Here is a 16,667-nt window from a genome sequence, read left to right on the forward strand (position 1 = left end):
ATTGTTTGGTCAGAGACATTCACACCAGTGCCCTGCTGGAGGTAATTTTGTAGGGCAGTGCTCATCCTGTTCCTCTTTGCACAAAAGAGCAGATACTGGTCCTGCTGATGGGTTAAGGACCTTCTACAGCCTTGTCCAGCTCTCCTAGAGTAACCGCCTGTCTTCTGGAATCTCCTCCATGCTCTTGAGACAGTGCTGGGAGACACAGCAAACCTTCTGACAATGGCACGTATTGATGTGCCATCCTGGAGGAGTTGGACTGCCCGTGCAACCTCTGTAGGGTCCAGGTATTGCCTCATGCTACCAGTAGTGACACTGACCCTAGCCGAATGCAAAACTACTGAAAAACAGAAAAGGTGAGTAGGAACAAAATGTCAGTGGCCTCCACCTGTAAAACCATTCCTGTTTGGGGGGTTGTTTCATTGTTGCCCAACTAGTGCACAGTTTTAATTTCAAGTGCGCTAGTTTTAATTTCATTAAAACTAAATCAGCTGAAACTGATTAACAACCCCTGCTGCTACTTAACCTCCCTGGCGGTATGATTATGTCAGGAATTTTGTACCAAAAGCGGTACCATTTTTTTGCATGGAAATTTGGTGTTATGTATTGTAGGCCTGCAATTCTTAGTAATTACTTACTTAAACCTGAGCAAAGAAGACTCTAGTAGACAACCTGGATGTGATAAAGTATGAAACACAAAATCATGAATTATAATCTAATAAATAATATAATTTTATTCAATAATGTAATAAAAAATAATGAAATTTGTCAAACAAAGAAAATTCAGTAAACATCCTGAGTGTGATAAATTTTGAAACATGGCACTGCACACAATCCGACGTCACAGTCAGGGCAATGGAATCTGGTTTCTTTTCGAACTTTCTTTCCATTGCCATCTCTCCTTGAGCAGCACACCACACACATCCTGGTAGGTGCTGCCTTTTTTGTGGTTGGCGGGATGTAGTCCATGAAATGGCGACCAGTCAGGCGTTCTGGATTGACAACAGCACGACGTCCAGATCTGTTCATGGCTACTGATGGCGTTTGGTAGTTGATAAAAATCTGCTCAGCCACCTTCCAGATAAACTCAGAATGAATAAGAGGCTTGTCACTCTTTGCTCTGTGAAGGATGTACGAGTTCCAAAGGCATTGTTCAAGAAGATGCCTGAATATCTTCTTATAATATTTTTTTTGTTGTTTGCGCATAGCCGGATAAAATGTCATTGCCTGATCGGCTCTGTCCACACCTCCCATGGTGTTATTATAGTCTATCACGAGTTGCGGCTTCAGCACATCTTTCCCACCTCTTGTGTGGGCCATGCCAGTGGACAAATTATGCACAGTGCTCATGAGACACACGTCCTTCTTGTCTCGCCATCACATTGCCATCATCTTACCCTTTTGCCAGGCAACCATTTCTCCGGTTTTGAGTTGTTTCTGGGCAAACGTAGATGGCATGCCACGTCGATTAGACTTGACTGTACCATAAGCATCGGTCTTGTTTTTTATCAAAACCTCATACAGTTCCGGAGACGTGTAAAAGTTGTCCGTGGTCACACAATATCCCTGGTTCAGCAACGGCTCCAGCAGTGTAAGGACAGATGATGTGGCCATCCCATAGTCGCTGTACCTGGGGTTGAACTGCGTGCCTTTACCAGTGTAAATGACCGAATTCCAAATGTACCCGGTAGATGACTCGCAGAGCATGTAGAATTTGATGCCAAACCGCGCTCTTTTGGACGCTATGTACTGGATCCAGCTTAGGCGACCCTTGTAGGCCATCAAGCTTTCATCCACACTGACGTCCCTATCTGGCACGTAGGTCCGCTGGAAATTGAACACAATATTTTGGTACACCTCCCAGATTTTTTTAAGTTTGGGCTGAGGATGCGTGGCCTCATCAAATTCCTCATTGTTAGTGAAGTGTAAATACTTCATGATGAGGGAAAACCGATATTCGGACATAACGGTGCCAAAAACCGGAGTGGCCAGTAATTTATTGGTGGTCCAGTACCATTTCTGGAGCGGTTTTCCTATCACGCCCTGCAGAATGATGAGTCCCAGAAATTTCCAGATGTCCTCTCTGCTCACCGGATCCCACTTTCGGTTTCTGGAAAACCTGGCTTGCAGTGTAGCGGGTTGCTGCTCTTGGTAGCGGTTGGTCTCCGTGACAATTTTTTCAATTATCTCCTCAGTGAGGAATAATTGCAGGTAGGCCAGAGGGTTGTTACGCTCAACATCTACCTTCATCCCAGGTGATCCAATAAATGGGAATCTTGGGGGCGCTACATGGTCCATATCGCAGGCAATAGGGCACCAAGTGCGCACATTGCTGAGGTCAGGAGCAGGATCATCGCCGCTGTCACTTGCCAGATCGGTGTCAGTGTCAGACGACAAATCTCCCCACGACTCCACGTCGCTGTCGATGTCACTCAGTTGGTCTAAAAGTGCTTTGGACCTAAATGGGGACATTTTTGATGCCATGTTTTATTTTTATGGGCACAAATGCCAGTAAAATGTCAGATCTGAGGTGATCTGAGGTGATATATTGTAATCCTCTCAGATTAAAATGTATCATCTCTTTTATATGTATGTGTGTGTGTGTGTCACTTTAAATTTTAATATTCCCTCCCAGTTCCACTCTCCTGCACTGCGGCTGCTCGCAGAGAGAGGAACCAGGAAGTCAGATGCCGGGCAGCGTTCTCACTGGCGATCACAGCGGGGAATCGCGGGGAGAAGGTAGGGGAAGTCCGCTGTATCCTCTGCACTTTACCCCGAGCGTGACTCGGGGTTACCGCTCCTGGACATGAAAATTAACCCCGAGTCACGCTCGGGAACACCGCCAAGGAGGTTAACCAACCAGATCAATATCCCGGGATTAAAAAGTGTTCCTTTAATTTTTTTGAGCGGTGTAGTTCAGCTAAGGATTTGTGACACTCTTGTTTTCCTGTGATGCTCCAATTTCAGTTAATATATGCTAGACTTACTCAAAGCAATGGAGTTTCAGTAATAGCGTGAATGTTGGGTATTATAAAGTCCATAACTGACTGAATGCTATTGACATAAGAATCCAATTGTCAGTGTGTCAATGCAATTCTTCAAGGAACTCAAGTGCCAGTATGTCATTTCAGAGGGACTCTTGAGTGTCCATTGTATCATTGGAGAGGATTTACTAAAGGCAAATAGACTGTTCACTATGCAAGTAAAGATGTTGTATTTTCTTATTTTCCTTGTACCTGGTTGGGTATTCACAAAGTGAAACTTTAACACATTCACTAATCTTTTGGTAAAAAATGGGTGCAACTGCATTGGCATAGCGTACAATCTGTTTGCCTTTAGTAAAGCAACTCCACAGTTCAAAGATGTTAGTATGCTAATGTCATTGTAACCAAGTACTGGAATGTAATTGTGTTGGGGATCCTAAGCACCATTATACCATTTCTTCTGAACTGCAGGTGCCTTTGCTCTTCAGTTGGCTGTAGTCCTGGGGCCCAGTTTTCAGTGTGTAATTTTTTTTGCTGATACACAAGTGCCAATTTGTTACTGCACTTAAAGCTCAAAAATAAATAGCTGAATGCTTGAGTAGTCACAGGCTTTCAATATATAATGTTTGCAGGGAACATATAGGGGGAGATTTACTAAAACTGGTGCACTCAGAATCTGGTACAGCTGTGCATGGTAGCCAATCAGCTTCTAAATTCAGCTTGTTACTTTAAGCTTTGACAATAAAACCTGGAAGCTGATTGGTTTCTATGCAGAGGTGCACCAGACTTTGCACGTTCCGGTTTTAGTAAATATCCCCCATAATCTATATGTTCTCCTCAGCTTGGGTTTTCCTCCCTACCTTCCCACAATCCAAAAACATATGCATTCCTTCCAAACTTGCCCTATGTACTGTATATTTTTTCATTCCAAAGCATTAAGAATAAAGTATGAAACATTGCTTTATGTTACTTGTCAGACTAAGGCTAGGTTCCCATCTCCACGTTCCTGCTGTCGGCGTTTTGCGTGGGCGTAAGGGGCCATTCATTTGAATGGACTCCCGTGCCCCGGGACACGCAGGGAAGAAGTCCCTGCACTTTTTCTGAAAACGCAGCCCGCACGGGAACCTCGGCTCCCAGTATGGTTGCAATTTCCAGTGCAGGCGATGTGCCATTAAAATTAATGGCACCCGCCAGTGGGTCCGCATTCCTCTGTGCGGGTGGTGCAGCTGCACAGATTTTTGAGCGGATCCGCAGCGGCACCACCCGCACAGATGTGAACCTAGCCTAAAGGCTGACAATTGAAATTCAGATATAGATAACCGCTGTATTTTAAAGTGAACTTGCAACCAAATGAAAATAACAGAGAATTACAAAGTATACTATGCAACTACAGAATGCAAGGTCTTACAGTGCAGCAGATCCGGGAAAGGTTTGGTGCCCTGAAGACAAACAGTGACGCGCTCCTGCTGCCCTTCTGTTCCGTCTTGCTCTTTGGTAATGGGTTCACACTTTATTATGATGGTCTAATTGAGAGGGAGCAGGGGTAGGAGACATTGCACCAAAGCTAGTGACCATGGAATTTAGCTGCTGTTCCTTCAGAGCACGCAACAATTCAGGAGTCCATGAGCGATATCAGAAAGCACAAGCTGGCATCTGGAGGTGGCTATTACAGTATTTAGATCTTTGCTGACCTGCCCTATGCATATTTTAAGGCAGGAGTGTCAAACTGGCAGCCCTCCAGTTGTTGCAAAACTACAAATCCCATCATTCCTCTGCCTTTGGCAGTCATGCTTGTAACGGTCAATCTTGCAATGCCTCATGGGACTTGTAGTTTGGCAACAGCTGGAGGGCTGCCAGTTTGACACCCGTGTTTTAAGACTCGATATACACTGGGCTTAAAAAAATGCCAGTTCCCTTGACAGAAAAAAACCTGCTCATATAGAGCATTTTTGTACAATGTTTAGTGTTTTTTGCTGCTAGAAAACTCCAATCAAAAACACAAGCCAGATAGGTTTTTTCTCCTGCTTCTATATGCTGATCTTAAAATACGCATCTAATTGTCCTAATGTACATGGACACATGGGATAACACTAGTTGCTTCTACAGACAAAACATGAAACTCCTGTAGAAGCAGCATTTTTTAAGCCCAGTGTGTATGGAGCTTAAATCTTGTAGGAAATAATGGGGTCACCATGAGAGCATCTCCTCTCTTTTGAGACAACCCTATTATTCTTTTATGTGCAGGGCAGTGGGCAAAAATTCCTGGAGTGCAGGATGTAAACCAAGCTCCAGCTAAACATACATCTGGTCTATGTAACAGGGGACTAATTTGTGCTGAGAAAGTTGTAGGGCCTGGACAAGGGCATATTTCCTTTAAAACCATCCTTACTCATTAGGGCTGACTTTTACTGTAAAAAGCATGACCATCGTGGGGTGTAAAAAGCCTCATAGTAGACCATGCCTAATAATGCTCTCATTTAGTAGCTTTGCTTTCCAACAATATTTGTATTTTGGTATTAAAACATCTTGAAAAACCGCAGTCAGGAAATTTTTAATGTTTCCTAAACCCTTGTCAAAATATCATTTTCAATCTAAGGAAGAAAACAAAATATCTTCATTTGTTATTTCACATATCAGGAAGGAAGTTATTTCCAGGCTATGTTGAACAATCTTCTGCTATCTGTAAAAACACTGCTTTGTTCTTATTTAAATACCTCATATAATGATCGAGCAAAAAAAAAAAAATGACATCATACTTATCAACACCTGGAGCAGTCATTGTCTTTTCTTGATCTGCAGTATCTCGGGTGCTCTATTGTACTGTTATTATGCTTCCTTTATATTAAAAAAAGAACTCAGGAGACATACATGCATAAAAATCCATGGTAAATGCACATCAATACACATGCATTTTTAGTATGTTATAGTGAGTTTATATATGCAGTATGGTGTTCAAGGACCTTAAAGTGAAGGAAATAAGTATTTGATCCCCTGCTGATTTTGAATGTTTTCCTACTCACAAAGAAATGATCAGTCTAAAAATCGAATGGTAGGTGTGAATGATTGCACCAACTGTTGTCACCTTCTCACCAAGCTGCTTGGCGATAGTTTGGTAGCCCAGTCCAGCCTTGTGTAGGTCTACAATCTTGTCCCTGACATCCTTGGACAGCTCTTTGGTCTTTGCCATGGTGGAGAGTTTGGAATCTGATTGTTTGATTGCTCCTGTGGACAGGTGTCTTTAATACAGGTAACAAAATGATTAGCAACACTCCCTTTAAGAGACTGCTTCTGATCTCAGCTTGTTACCTGTATGAAAGACACCTGGTAGCCAGAAATCCTGCTGACTGATAGGGGATCAAATACTTACTTCCCTCACGAACATGCAAATCAGTGCAGAATTTGTTAGACATGCTTTTCTTTTGAATTTTTTGTCGCTCAGTGTTGCAATACACCTACCATTCAATTTTTAGACTAATCATTTCTTTGTGAGTGGGCAAACATTCAAAATCAGCAGGGGATAAAATACTTATTTCCTTCACTGTAAGGTCCTTGAACACCATACTGCACATAAAAACTCACTATAACATACTAAAAATGCATATGCATTGATGTGCATTTACCATGGATTTTTATGCACATTGCATTACGTTGCTTTATGCGTATTTGGAAGCTTGCCCTCTGTGGCAGGTTCTTCAAAGTAAAACAAAAAAGGTCAAAAATACTAGCGGACATTTTTTTGTTAGTATCACTTTCAATTGCAATGTATTTACATGCGTTCATGTGCATTGCACTGCATTAAAATGCAGATAGGTTGCATTTTAACACAATGCAGTGTAGGGCACATAAACACAACATTGTGGTGTGAGCGAGGCACATAGAAAACAATTTTTTTATTATCTAATCTAGCCATTTCCCCCCATTTTTACTGTCCCGGACCTGCAGTCTACCAAGGAACACCCATTACTCCAACTGACACCAACCAATTAAGGCATGTTATTATTTGTGCATCTGCTCCCAAGAGCTAGCCCCCTGCTTGCATCTGGATGGAGGGCTCTCGAGAGGAGTTCTGAGGCTGTGATGTTTTCAAGAAGCTATGCACAGGATCCTGCTGTCCATTCTCACCTGCCATGATCTGCCTGCGTAATGGCAACTTTGAGAATTCCAGTTAAAACTCCGGACATGAACTTGAGGAAAACAAGCTTTATTAACCAGCTGGTGACTAACGTCTGCAAAGCTAAGTGCCTTGAAAAAGCATCTTACAGGGTATACATATCAGCAATCACAATACAATGCATATATTTCCTCTTTCACTTTCTGTACATTTAAAATACTTTCTAAGCAGTGCAGGATATGATCTTGCTAGATAAACTATCTTCAGCTGAAAATAAGGGTGCCAGCTACAGACTGGAACACAATATTTCACAGGAAATAAGGGAGGGGGGAAGTGAGCTGATGACCTTGCTTTTCAAACAGATGCTGTTAGAAATGTTAAAATTTGAGGGGAACTCTACAATATTTGGGTGCTGCCACATTTGCATAACAGAGACCCAGTGATGACATCATTGGGTTTAAAAAAGGGTATGTAATATAAACTTAAAGGAGCAGGGCCCTCCTAACCATCTTTCATTGCTGTATTGTCTCCCGTTATATTGTAAAGCACTGAGCAAACTGTTGGCACTATATAAATCCTGTATAATAATAATAATAATAATAATAAACAGAATAATCTTATTTAAAATGTCAGTAGCATGCTAATATGGGGTGGGGGAGCCAGGGAAGCAAAATGTAGGCACATTAAACTTCAGATGAGGTTCCTGTGCGAATCACATGCGATCTACCGCACCGCACAAGTGTGAACCCAGCCTAAATGATGTCCTTACTTTCCAAAGATAATCCATAAACATCCACTACTTAAAGTGTAACTAAAGGCAACTATTGTATCATGCAATTGTTCCTTACTGTGTTTTTCTTCCTCTAATGTTGTCCACAAGCTCCATAACCTCTCCTTTTCCCATTACTTCTTTATTTTTTGGAAAAGCAGGTACTGTTAGTTGTTAGTTATTTGTCATGTGCACTTTTCTATGCACACTACAAATTCCATAGTATATAGTCCATCTCGAGAGCAGGAGCAGGAGAGGGTGACTACATTCCTACTTACAGTGTGACCATGGAGAACATATGTATCCACATTCTAACAGGAATTCCAAACAAAGCAGCAAAAATAAAAAAAAAAAGTCATAAAAGGCACATTCTTGAGTTAAGAATACATACTTGAATGGAATTTTCTTTCTTTTTTTTTTTTTCACTTTTACCACTGTTAAGCTGGCCATAGACAAGTCGAAAACCGAATGAACAGTTTGAATCATTTGTTTTTTGCATCGTGTACCAGCTGCGATACACGATTTTAGTGCCTGCAATCAAACGTGCTTAACCCAAAATGCTGGATTTATTTTTAGAAAAATGAAACAAATGATGGCACAATCGTATGAGCAATTTTAATTTTTGATCGACGGAACACCCAGTTTTTGCATTGTCTATGGCCTACTTTAGAGTCAATTTGTAATGAATACTTACACTATATTCTGATTGTGAACATGATTGCATCGGATGCTGTTAGTTTATCCTAGTTGCTTTTATTGTCTTAATGTGTAAAATACTGCCAGGATTGATTTATGATAATAAAACCATTATATGTCATCTGATATTATTATCTTTTATATAGTATAGTAAATAGCTGTTAATGCTGCAAGAATATGTATTTAGCCATCTATTGAGTGGGTGAATAATCTAATCTTGTTACCATATATTATTTCTACTGTGTTTCCAGATTGGAGCAGGATATTGAACAACTAGAAAGCGAAGAGTCATTAATATCTGCCAAAGAACAAATACTAAGAGAAAAGTTAAAAGAGACTGAAGTATCATTTTTAGATTTACAAAAGGTAAAACAACTTTTTGTCTTTGACATTTAGAGTTTTGTATGCTGTATATGTTCTGTGGATTTGCACAGGTCCCATTCTACTTTTTAATTTTCTCAAAATGTAAAGGCTAAAACTCTTTTTGTAGTTTTGCATTAGGAAATAATTTAAACCCTGACAGGTTTTTTTTTTTTTTTTTTTTTCAGTTTTTCTTTTATATGCATTTTGCTTCCTGTTTTAGAGATTTTCCTTCACTTCCTGTGCTGAAGATACAAGAGGGGAGAGAAAATTCATCAGCAGTCACTGGAATAGGTGGCCCTGTTGGAAGATTTCCCTCACCTCCTGTTCTGTTGACAATTATAAAATTCAGATTTCTGGTCACTTTGGGGCAGTGGTCACCAGGAGAGATAATGAGGAAAAATCTACAGGGATTCTAGCTCTTCTCTGTTCTAACCCGTAATGTATGAAGAATCAGACATTTATTTGTGCACTCATGGGTGACAAAGGTTCTAGTACATTACACTTCAGAAATGGAGACAGATGAATGCATGTCATTATTGTCATTTTCAACCCAATTTAACAATCAAAAGCAAAACTTGTTTTTATATGAATGTGACAAATAGGAATATCTAAGTTAAACCACTTGAGACCCTGGGCATTTTTCTCTCTAAACTCGCTTTAGTCCTAGTGCATTTTTTAAAATATTTTTTTGGCGATGTCTCATTTCCACATATGTATTGTAGATAATTTTGGGGGGACAGATAAGGATTTTTTTCTGGTAGCAGATACTGTTAGTGGTATTATAACAAACTGGAAGCAACTGGGAACAAAAACAACTGTCTGCAGATTCAATAGCTAAAGACCTCCAAACTTTATGTGGCCTTCAGATTAGCACAACAACAGTACTTAGAGAGCTTCATGGAATGGGTTTCCATGGCCAAGCAGCTGCACCCAAGCCTCACATCACCAAGTCCAATGCAAAATGTAGGATGCAGTGGTGTAAAGCACGCCACCACTGGACTCTAGAGCAGTGGAGACGTGTTCTCTGTAGTGACAAATCACTCTTCTCTGTCTGGCAATTCGATGGATGCATCTGGGTTTGGCAGTTTCCAGGAGAACGGTACTTGCCTGACTGCATTGTGCCAAGTGTACAGTTTGGTGGAGGAGGGATTATGGTGTGGGGTTGTTTTTCAGAGGTTGGGCTTGGCCTCTTAGTTCCAGTAAAGGGAACTGTAAAGGCATCAGCATACCAAGACATTTTGGACAATTTCATGCTCCCAACTTTGTGGGAACAGTTTGGGGATGGCTACTTCCTATTCTAACATGACTGCAGCAGTGCACCAAGCAAGGTCCATAAATACACAGATGAGTGAGTTTGGGGTGGAGGAACTTGACTGGCCTGCACAGAGTCCTGACCTCAACCCAATAGAACACCTTTGGGATGAATTAGAGTGGAGACTGCAAGTCAGGCCTTCTCGTCCAACATTAATGCCTGACCTCACAAATGCGCTTCTGGAATAATGGTCAAACATTCCCATAGACACACTCCTAAACCTTGTGGACAGCCTTCCCAGAAGAGTTGAAGCTGTTACAGCTTCAAAGGGTGGGCCAACTCAATATTGAACCCTACGGACTAAGACATGGATGCCATTAAAATTCATGTGCGTATAAAGGCAGGCGTCCCAATACTTTTGGTAATATAGTGTATTTACAGCAAAATATAATCAAGAAAGCCTGATGATTAAAATATCACCTTAGTTCAACTTTTATGTCACTCAGAGGAATGGTAAAGCTCAAAGTGAAGGTATGGATTTTACTATAGGAGAGCTTTATTTCGCTTTTGACACTACATTGCAACACATGCATTGTAAAAAAAAATGGTACTGGAACAAGCAGTTGTACCATTTTCAAACAGCTTCTGGAACTCAAGCATTTAACTAAATATCTATAATATTAAACAGAACGAAGTGGTATGTCCTGTGCTGTCCTTAATACTGATAACAGCAAGGATTTTTTAACATTTTTAAAAAAAGTTAAGTTAATAGTTGAAGAAGAGAAATTGAAGCACCACACCACTGCTAAGAGATCCAGAACTTTATTCCATGAATGGTCAGGGTATAATTCAAGAAGTAGCTAAGCGTTTTGGGGGTCTAAGTGCCCCCCCTTCATCTTGGCTATCTGATATCCCAGATAATGTTGACAAGAGTCATCCATATTGCTCTCAGCAGTTCAGCTCACTCTGCTCCCACTCCCAATGCATCTGCTCTTACATTAGCGATTAGATGGCTGGAAATATGCCAATCACTTCTGGGACTGGGGAGCAGGGTGAGCTGAGCTGCCGAGAGAATGCCTTAAAGTTGAAATATTGCCTTCTTGGTTTCTTCCTTCTCCCTTCATCTACAAGCTAATGTAAATATTAAATTAAAACCTTTTTATGTTAATTACATACTTTATTTTGGACCCAGCAATGTTTTCACTGGGTCTTTGTGCTCTGTCAAATGCAGATGGACTATGGTTTGTGTTAAAAGGCAGGCGGTGTGCTGCACATAGCTTCCTGAAAATATCATGCCTCCTTTCTCAGTCCTCTTCTTAAGAATCCTCAGCCCTGATGGAAGCAGTAGGTTGGCTCTTGGAAGGCTTTGTAGAAATATTAAAATGTCGCAGTGGGCTGGTGTCACTTCTGAGGTATGCCCATTCCTTGACAGGCTGAATTTGCAACCACCCTGCTATCCAGGTAATGCCCAATTGAGTTGCTGAATGCTCAATGCCTGTAGAACTGAAGTCCAGTGAATAAAATGGTGACCAAGGAACAGTAAAGCTGGGGAGGAAAGGATGATTTTGGATGTGCTCCAGGCAGGAAATGAGTTGTACGCTATCTGACTTGCTGCAGCTTCTAAAGCACATTGCGAAAAAGCCCACAGTCTGTTGAAATCAAAGGGAGCAATTTCCATAGAAGAGAGGAGCTTGTACAACTGTACAAGACTAAAGGTAGAGCTGGAATTCAGCTTTAATGATTTCAGTGCTTCTTACTATTCCATAGGGATGTTTACATTTTCAGACCCCTGAAGGAGCGGGTCTAGTTGAAATGAGTGTGGATTGACCTAAACATGTGTGGAGCTGTCAGTGTTACCAACCTTCTAAAATGAGAAAAATTTACTGACAGCACTAATTTTTTTTTTGTACGGAAACAACACATGGAATTTACTAGCAGAGCTAAATTTTTTTAGTGACACTTCAAAAAAATTCATAAAATTACCATTTCCAGTGCAAATATCAATATTTAAGCTACAAACATGTCACTAGTGCTAACAATGTTTTTAGGGTATAACAAAAGGCAAAAAATATATTTCTCCATTTTCATGAAGGTAAGGTTAATATAACCCAGCAGAGTTCCCCCTTACATCAAAGTCTGCAGGATTGCAAGGTGGAAAGGTGGAAATCTGCATATCCTGATGTAAAAGGGAACTGTGTGTACCCTGATGAAAAGGGAAGTCTTAGGACTCTGGTGTAAGGGGCAATGCTGCAGACTCTGGTGTAAAAGGAAACTCGGACTTAAGGGGGTCTCTTGTCACCAGAGCCCCCACCCCTTTACATAAGAGTTCACAGAGCTCCCCTTACATCAGAGTCCACAGAGTTTCCCTTTACAGCAGAGTCCGCAGGGTTCCCCCTTACAGGGAAAAGGGCAACTCTGCAGACCCTGATGTAAAGGGGACTTCTGCAACGCATGATGTAAAGGGGAACTCTGATGTAAGGGGGTCTCTGGTCACCAGAGCTCCCTGGCACCTGCCTCTTACACAAGAATCCACACAGTTCCCCCTTACATTACAGTCTGCAGGATTCCCCCTTACAACGCATGGAGGAATTCTGTGGACCCTGTGTAAAAGGGAACTCTGATGTAAAGGGGAACACTGCGGATCATGATGTAAGGGAGAATGCTGTGGACTCTGTTGTAAAGGGGAACTCTGATGTCAGAGCAGATCCAAAGCTGACCTGCGGCTATATTTTTACGGGCAGCTGCTGTCCATAATGGACATTTACGGACAGTTTGTAAATTGGATGATTTTTACAAACTCTCCATAAATTTACAGACAGCTGGTAACACTGGGAGCTGTTTGGATTGGACAAACTGGATGCAGTGCTTAGGTCAGCAATGGGCAAACTACGGCCCGCGGGCCGTATACGGCCCGGTGGACCTTTTAATCCGGCCCGCGGAGCTAGGCTCCCGCAAGGCCAGTGGTCGGCAAGCCGCGGCTCTTTACAAATTTAGATGCGGCTCTCCTGTGTGCCGGGCGCCCGCTCCCCTCCCTCCTCTCCTCCTCTCCCCTCCCTCCTCTCCTCCTCTCCCCTCCTCTCCTCTCGGATGGCCGCCCCCCCTCTCGGATGGCCGCCCCCCTCCCTCCTCTCGGACGTCAGGACTCTGCAGCTGTCAGGATGTAGGCGGGGCAGCCAGGATGTAGGCGGGGCAGCGTGACGAACTCCTCTCACAGTCCTCCCTGAAGACCAGAACGGCGCGGGAATACGAGAGGAACGCGCGGACCAAAGGTAAGTGAATTGACACAGGGGGGGGACTTACTATATGGGGGATGAATTACTATATGGGGGACTTACTATATGGGGGATGAATTACTATATGGGGGACTTACTATATGGGGGACTTACTATATGGGGAATGAATTACTATATGGAGGACTTACTATATGGGGAATGAATTACTATATGGAGGACTTACTATATGGGGAATGAATTACTATATGGGGGACTTACTATATGGGGAATGAATTACTATATGGGGGACTTACTATATGGGGAATTAATTACTATATGGAGGACTTACTATATGGGGAATGAATTACTATATGGGGGACTTACTATATGGGGAATGAATTACTATATGGGGGACTTACTATATGGGGGATGAATTAATATGGGGGATGAATTAATATGGGGGATGAATTACTATGTGGGGGATGAATTACTATGTGGGGGATGAATTACTATGGGGGATGAATTACTATATGGGGGATGAATTACTATGTGGGGGATGAATTACTATAGGGGGGATGAATTACTATGGGGGACGAATTACTATATGGGGGACGAATTACTATATGGGGGATGAATTACTATGGGGGATGAATTACTATATGGGGGATGAATTACTATGGGGGATGAATTACTATATGGGGGATGAATTACTATATGGGGGATTAATTACTATGGGGGATTAATTACTATGCTTACTATGGGGGAATATTACTATACTTACTATGGATGACACATACACATCATTCATCTACTCTTGGTCCGGCCCCCGGGTCCAATATATGAACCCATTGCGGCCCTCAAGTCAAAAAGTTTGCCCACCCCTGGCTTAGGTAGTTCCAAATAAAGATAATAAACTGTTGGGGGGAAGGGAGGGGATGTAATTATTACTGTAAAGTTTTAACGATTAGACATTTATGAGTATAAAAGGCCTAAACTTTGTTTCTTATTTTCACAGAGCTTATTGAATCGGGAAAAAGGTAAGACATTTCTCATTCTATTGTATTTCAAGATTTTTTGGGGTAGTCAGTATTATAAGTATATGTATTTTTATTGTTTAGCTTAAAAGCTTTGATATTAAAACCTGTGAACTACAAAGAGCATTCACACAATTCAAGCCTACTTTAAAGAATATGTTACTCCAACATTTCATGTTCCTGATATGTGCCTGGTGTACCATGTACTTGTATGAAAACTGACCATGCTGTGCTCTTCTATCTATGTGGTTAGTTTTTGATATGAATCAGAGGGACTGGCAGAAACAGCAGGGATATCAAAAAAAGGAAGCTTCCTTTTTTTTAAATCCATGGTGTTTCTTCCAGTCCCTCTGATTTATATCAAAAACTAACCACACTATGTAGGAGAGCACAGCATGGTCAGTCTTCTGGCTGTGCTGGGAGTTAATCCAATGATCAGGCTCATGCTGAGATGCTCTAACCCCCCACCCCCCGCACAGCCATGCACTGGGAAGACCAGAATGCTGCAGTCTCTTCTCCCTGAGCTCCTTATGCAGCTGAGAAGGGAGGGTATGTGATCACTGATTAAAGGGGGGAAAAGATATTTATAATTATATATATATATATATATATATATATATATATATGTGTGTGTGCGTATTTTGCCTTTCATTTCTATTTTAAACTAAATGGGCTGTTTTGTGGTTTTACAAACTGAGGGTTTACATATACATTAAGAAGACCTTAGATGATTTTTTTCTTTTAAAGATGAACGGATTCCTCCATCCACACAGGTGAGGTGGATAGAAGAATCTCTATGCCGAGCTATTGCATTCTGACAGAGGGACTCCGCCATTGTCAGAATGCACTGTTCAGTGGCTGCAACCAATTGACTGCAACTGCTTGAGAAGAGTTTAACAACATTCCTGTTCGACAGTCAATTCTAACCTTTGACTTCTGGCAAACAGGGACAGCCATACATAGATCAAAATTCAGCTGGTCTCTGCTGAACTGACCGAATTCCGATCTATCTATAACCAGGTTTATATCTGGATGAACAAACTGCATATTATTAAATAATCCTATTAGTGAATTGACATAAAAAAACTGGAATCTGCTCTCTCCATGAGACTACAAGGGAGTAGTGAAAAGCAATGCTCTGTTTACTAGCTATGAGTGTTTACCCTCTTTAAATACACATTTCAAAGTCAGGTCGGTCATGGTTCAAAATTTGGGGGTTTATTTGATATGTAGCAGGTTTTGGTATCAGTAAATGGCTAGTAGCACATTTGTATAGTAAAGCTCTGAAACTAGGAAAAAAATTATTAAGAATTTGATTTACACACATAAATGACCATTTCAAGTATCTGCATGTCTTTTAGGATTCTTCAAATTTGCAAACAATGACAATGCAGGAAATACTACTAACTACTTTGTATAAGAAATACTCGTAACAAACACGAATGCCTGAAAAAACATGAGATACTTAGTTTGTTTTCATTGGCTATTTAGTTGAATGCAGCCATATACAACCTACTTCCTGGTATTTAAGTGTTTCCAAATGAAAACACTTTACCCAAACTCTTATTCATTTAACCGATTCTCCATTTGGGAGAACCTCAGGTACTGCCAACTTTAGAGTGCTAGGAAATGCTAAGTCAGTAAAGAAAATAATATTTTGCCCCTGGCTTAACCTGTGCAACCTGCAAAACGCAGGAGCAGGTGAGCTTAGGTGAGCATCAATCCTCCCCAGGGACCAGGGATTCCTTGATTGGCACCTGAGTCAAACACTGGACACATGGCTTATGGCTCATTAGCAGTATGACCAGCATCTAAATCAGGTCACTGGGCATTATGTATACAGGTGTGTGTGTGGGGAGGAGGGTATTATTATTATTATACGGGATTTATATAGTGCCAACAGTTTGCGCAGTGCTTTACAAAATAAAGGTGGACATTACAGCTACCATACGATTAGGTACAAGAGGAAACAGAGGGCCCTGCTCGTTAGAGTTTACAATCTAGGAGGAAAGATTGAGTGATACAAAAGGTAATGGCTGTAGGGGATGAGCTGATGAAGGAAATAAATGGCAGTTTATTAGTTAAAAGCAGGGTAGGCTTCTTTAAAGAGAGAGATTTCCAGGGATCATCTAAAGGTGGATAGATTAGGAGACAGCTGGACAGATTGGGGTAGGGAGTTCCATAGGATGGGAGACGCTTGGGAGAAGTCCTGGAGGCGAGAATGGGAGGAGGTGACACAGGAACTA

General features: G+C 41.4%; 1 protein-coding gene across 3 annotated transcripts in view; it reads left to right on the forward strand.

Moving 5' to 3' along the window:
* Positions 1 to 16,667, forward strand: part of PALM2AKAP2 (PALM2 and AKAP2 fusion) — a 459,422-nt gene that overhangs the window by 163,229 nt on the left and 279,526 nt on the right. For all 3 annotated transcript variants that reach the window (XM_089670918.1, XM_089670919.1, XM_089670920.1), the window contains exons 4-5: positions 8,812 to 8,926; positions 14,403 to 14,424. In XM_089670918.1, coding sequence (XP_089527044.1) covers positions 8,812 to 8,926; positions 14,403 to 14,424 — 137 coding nt within the window. The remainder of the gene's footprint in view (positions 1 to 8,811; positions 8,927 to 14,402; positions 14,425 to 16,667) is intronic.

This window comes from Staurois parvus, unplaced genomic scaffold (assembly GCF_062004578.1).
Source record: "Staurois parvus isolate SC_StPar_1 unplaced genomic scaffold, SC_StPar_1.0 ptg000096l, whole genome shotgun sequence".
Taxonomy (NCBI): domain Eukaryota; kingdom Metazoa; phylum Chordata; class Amphibia; order Anura; family Ranidae; genus Staurois; species Staurois parvus.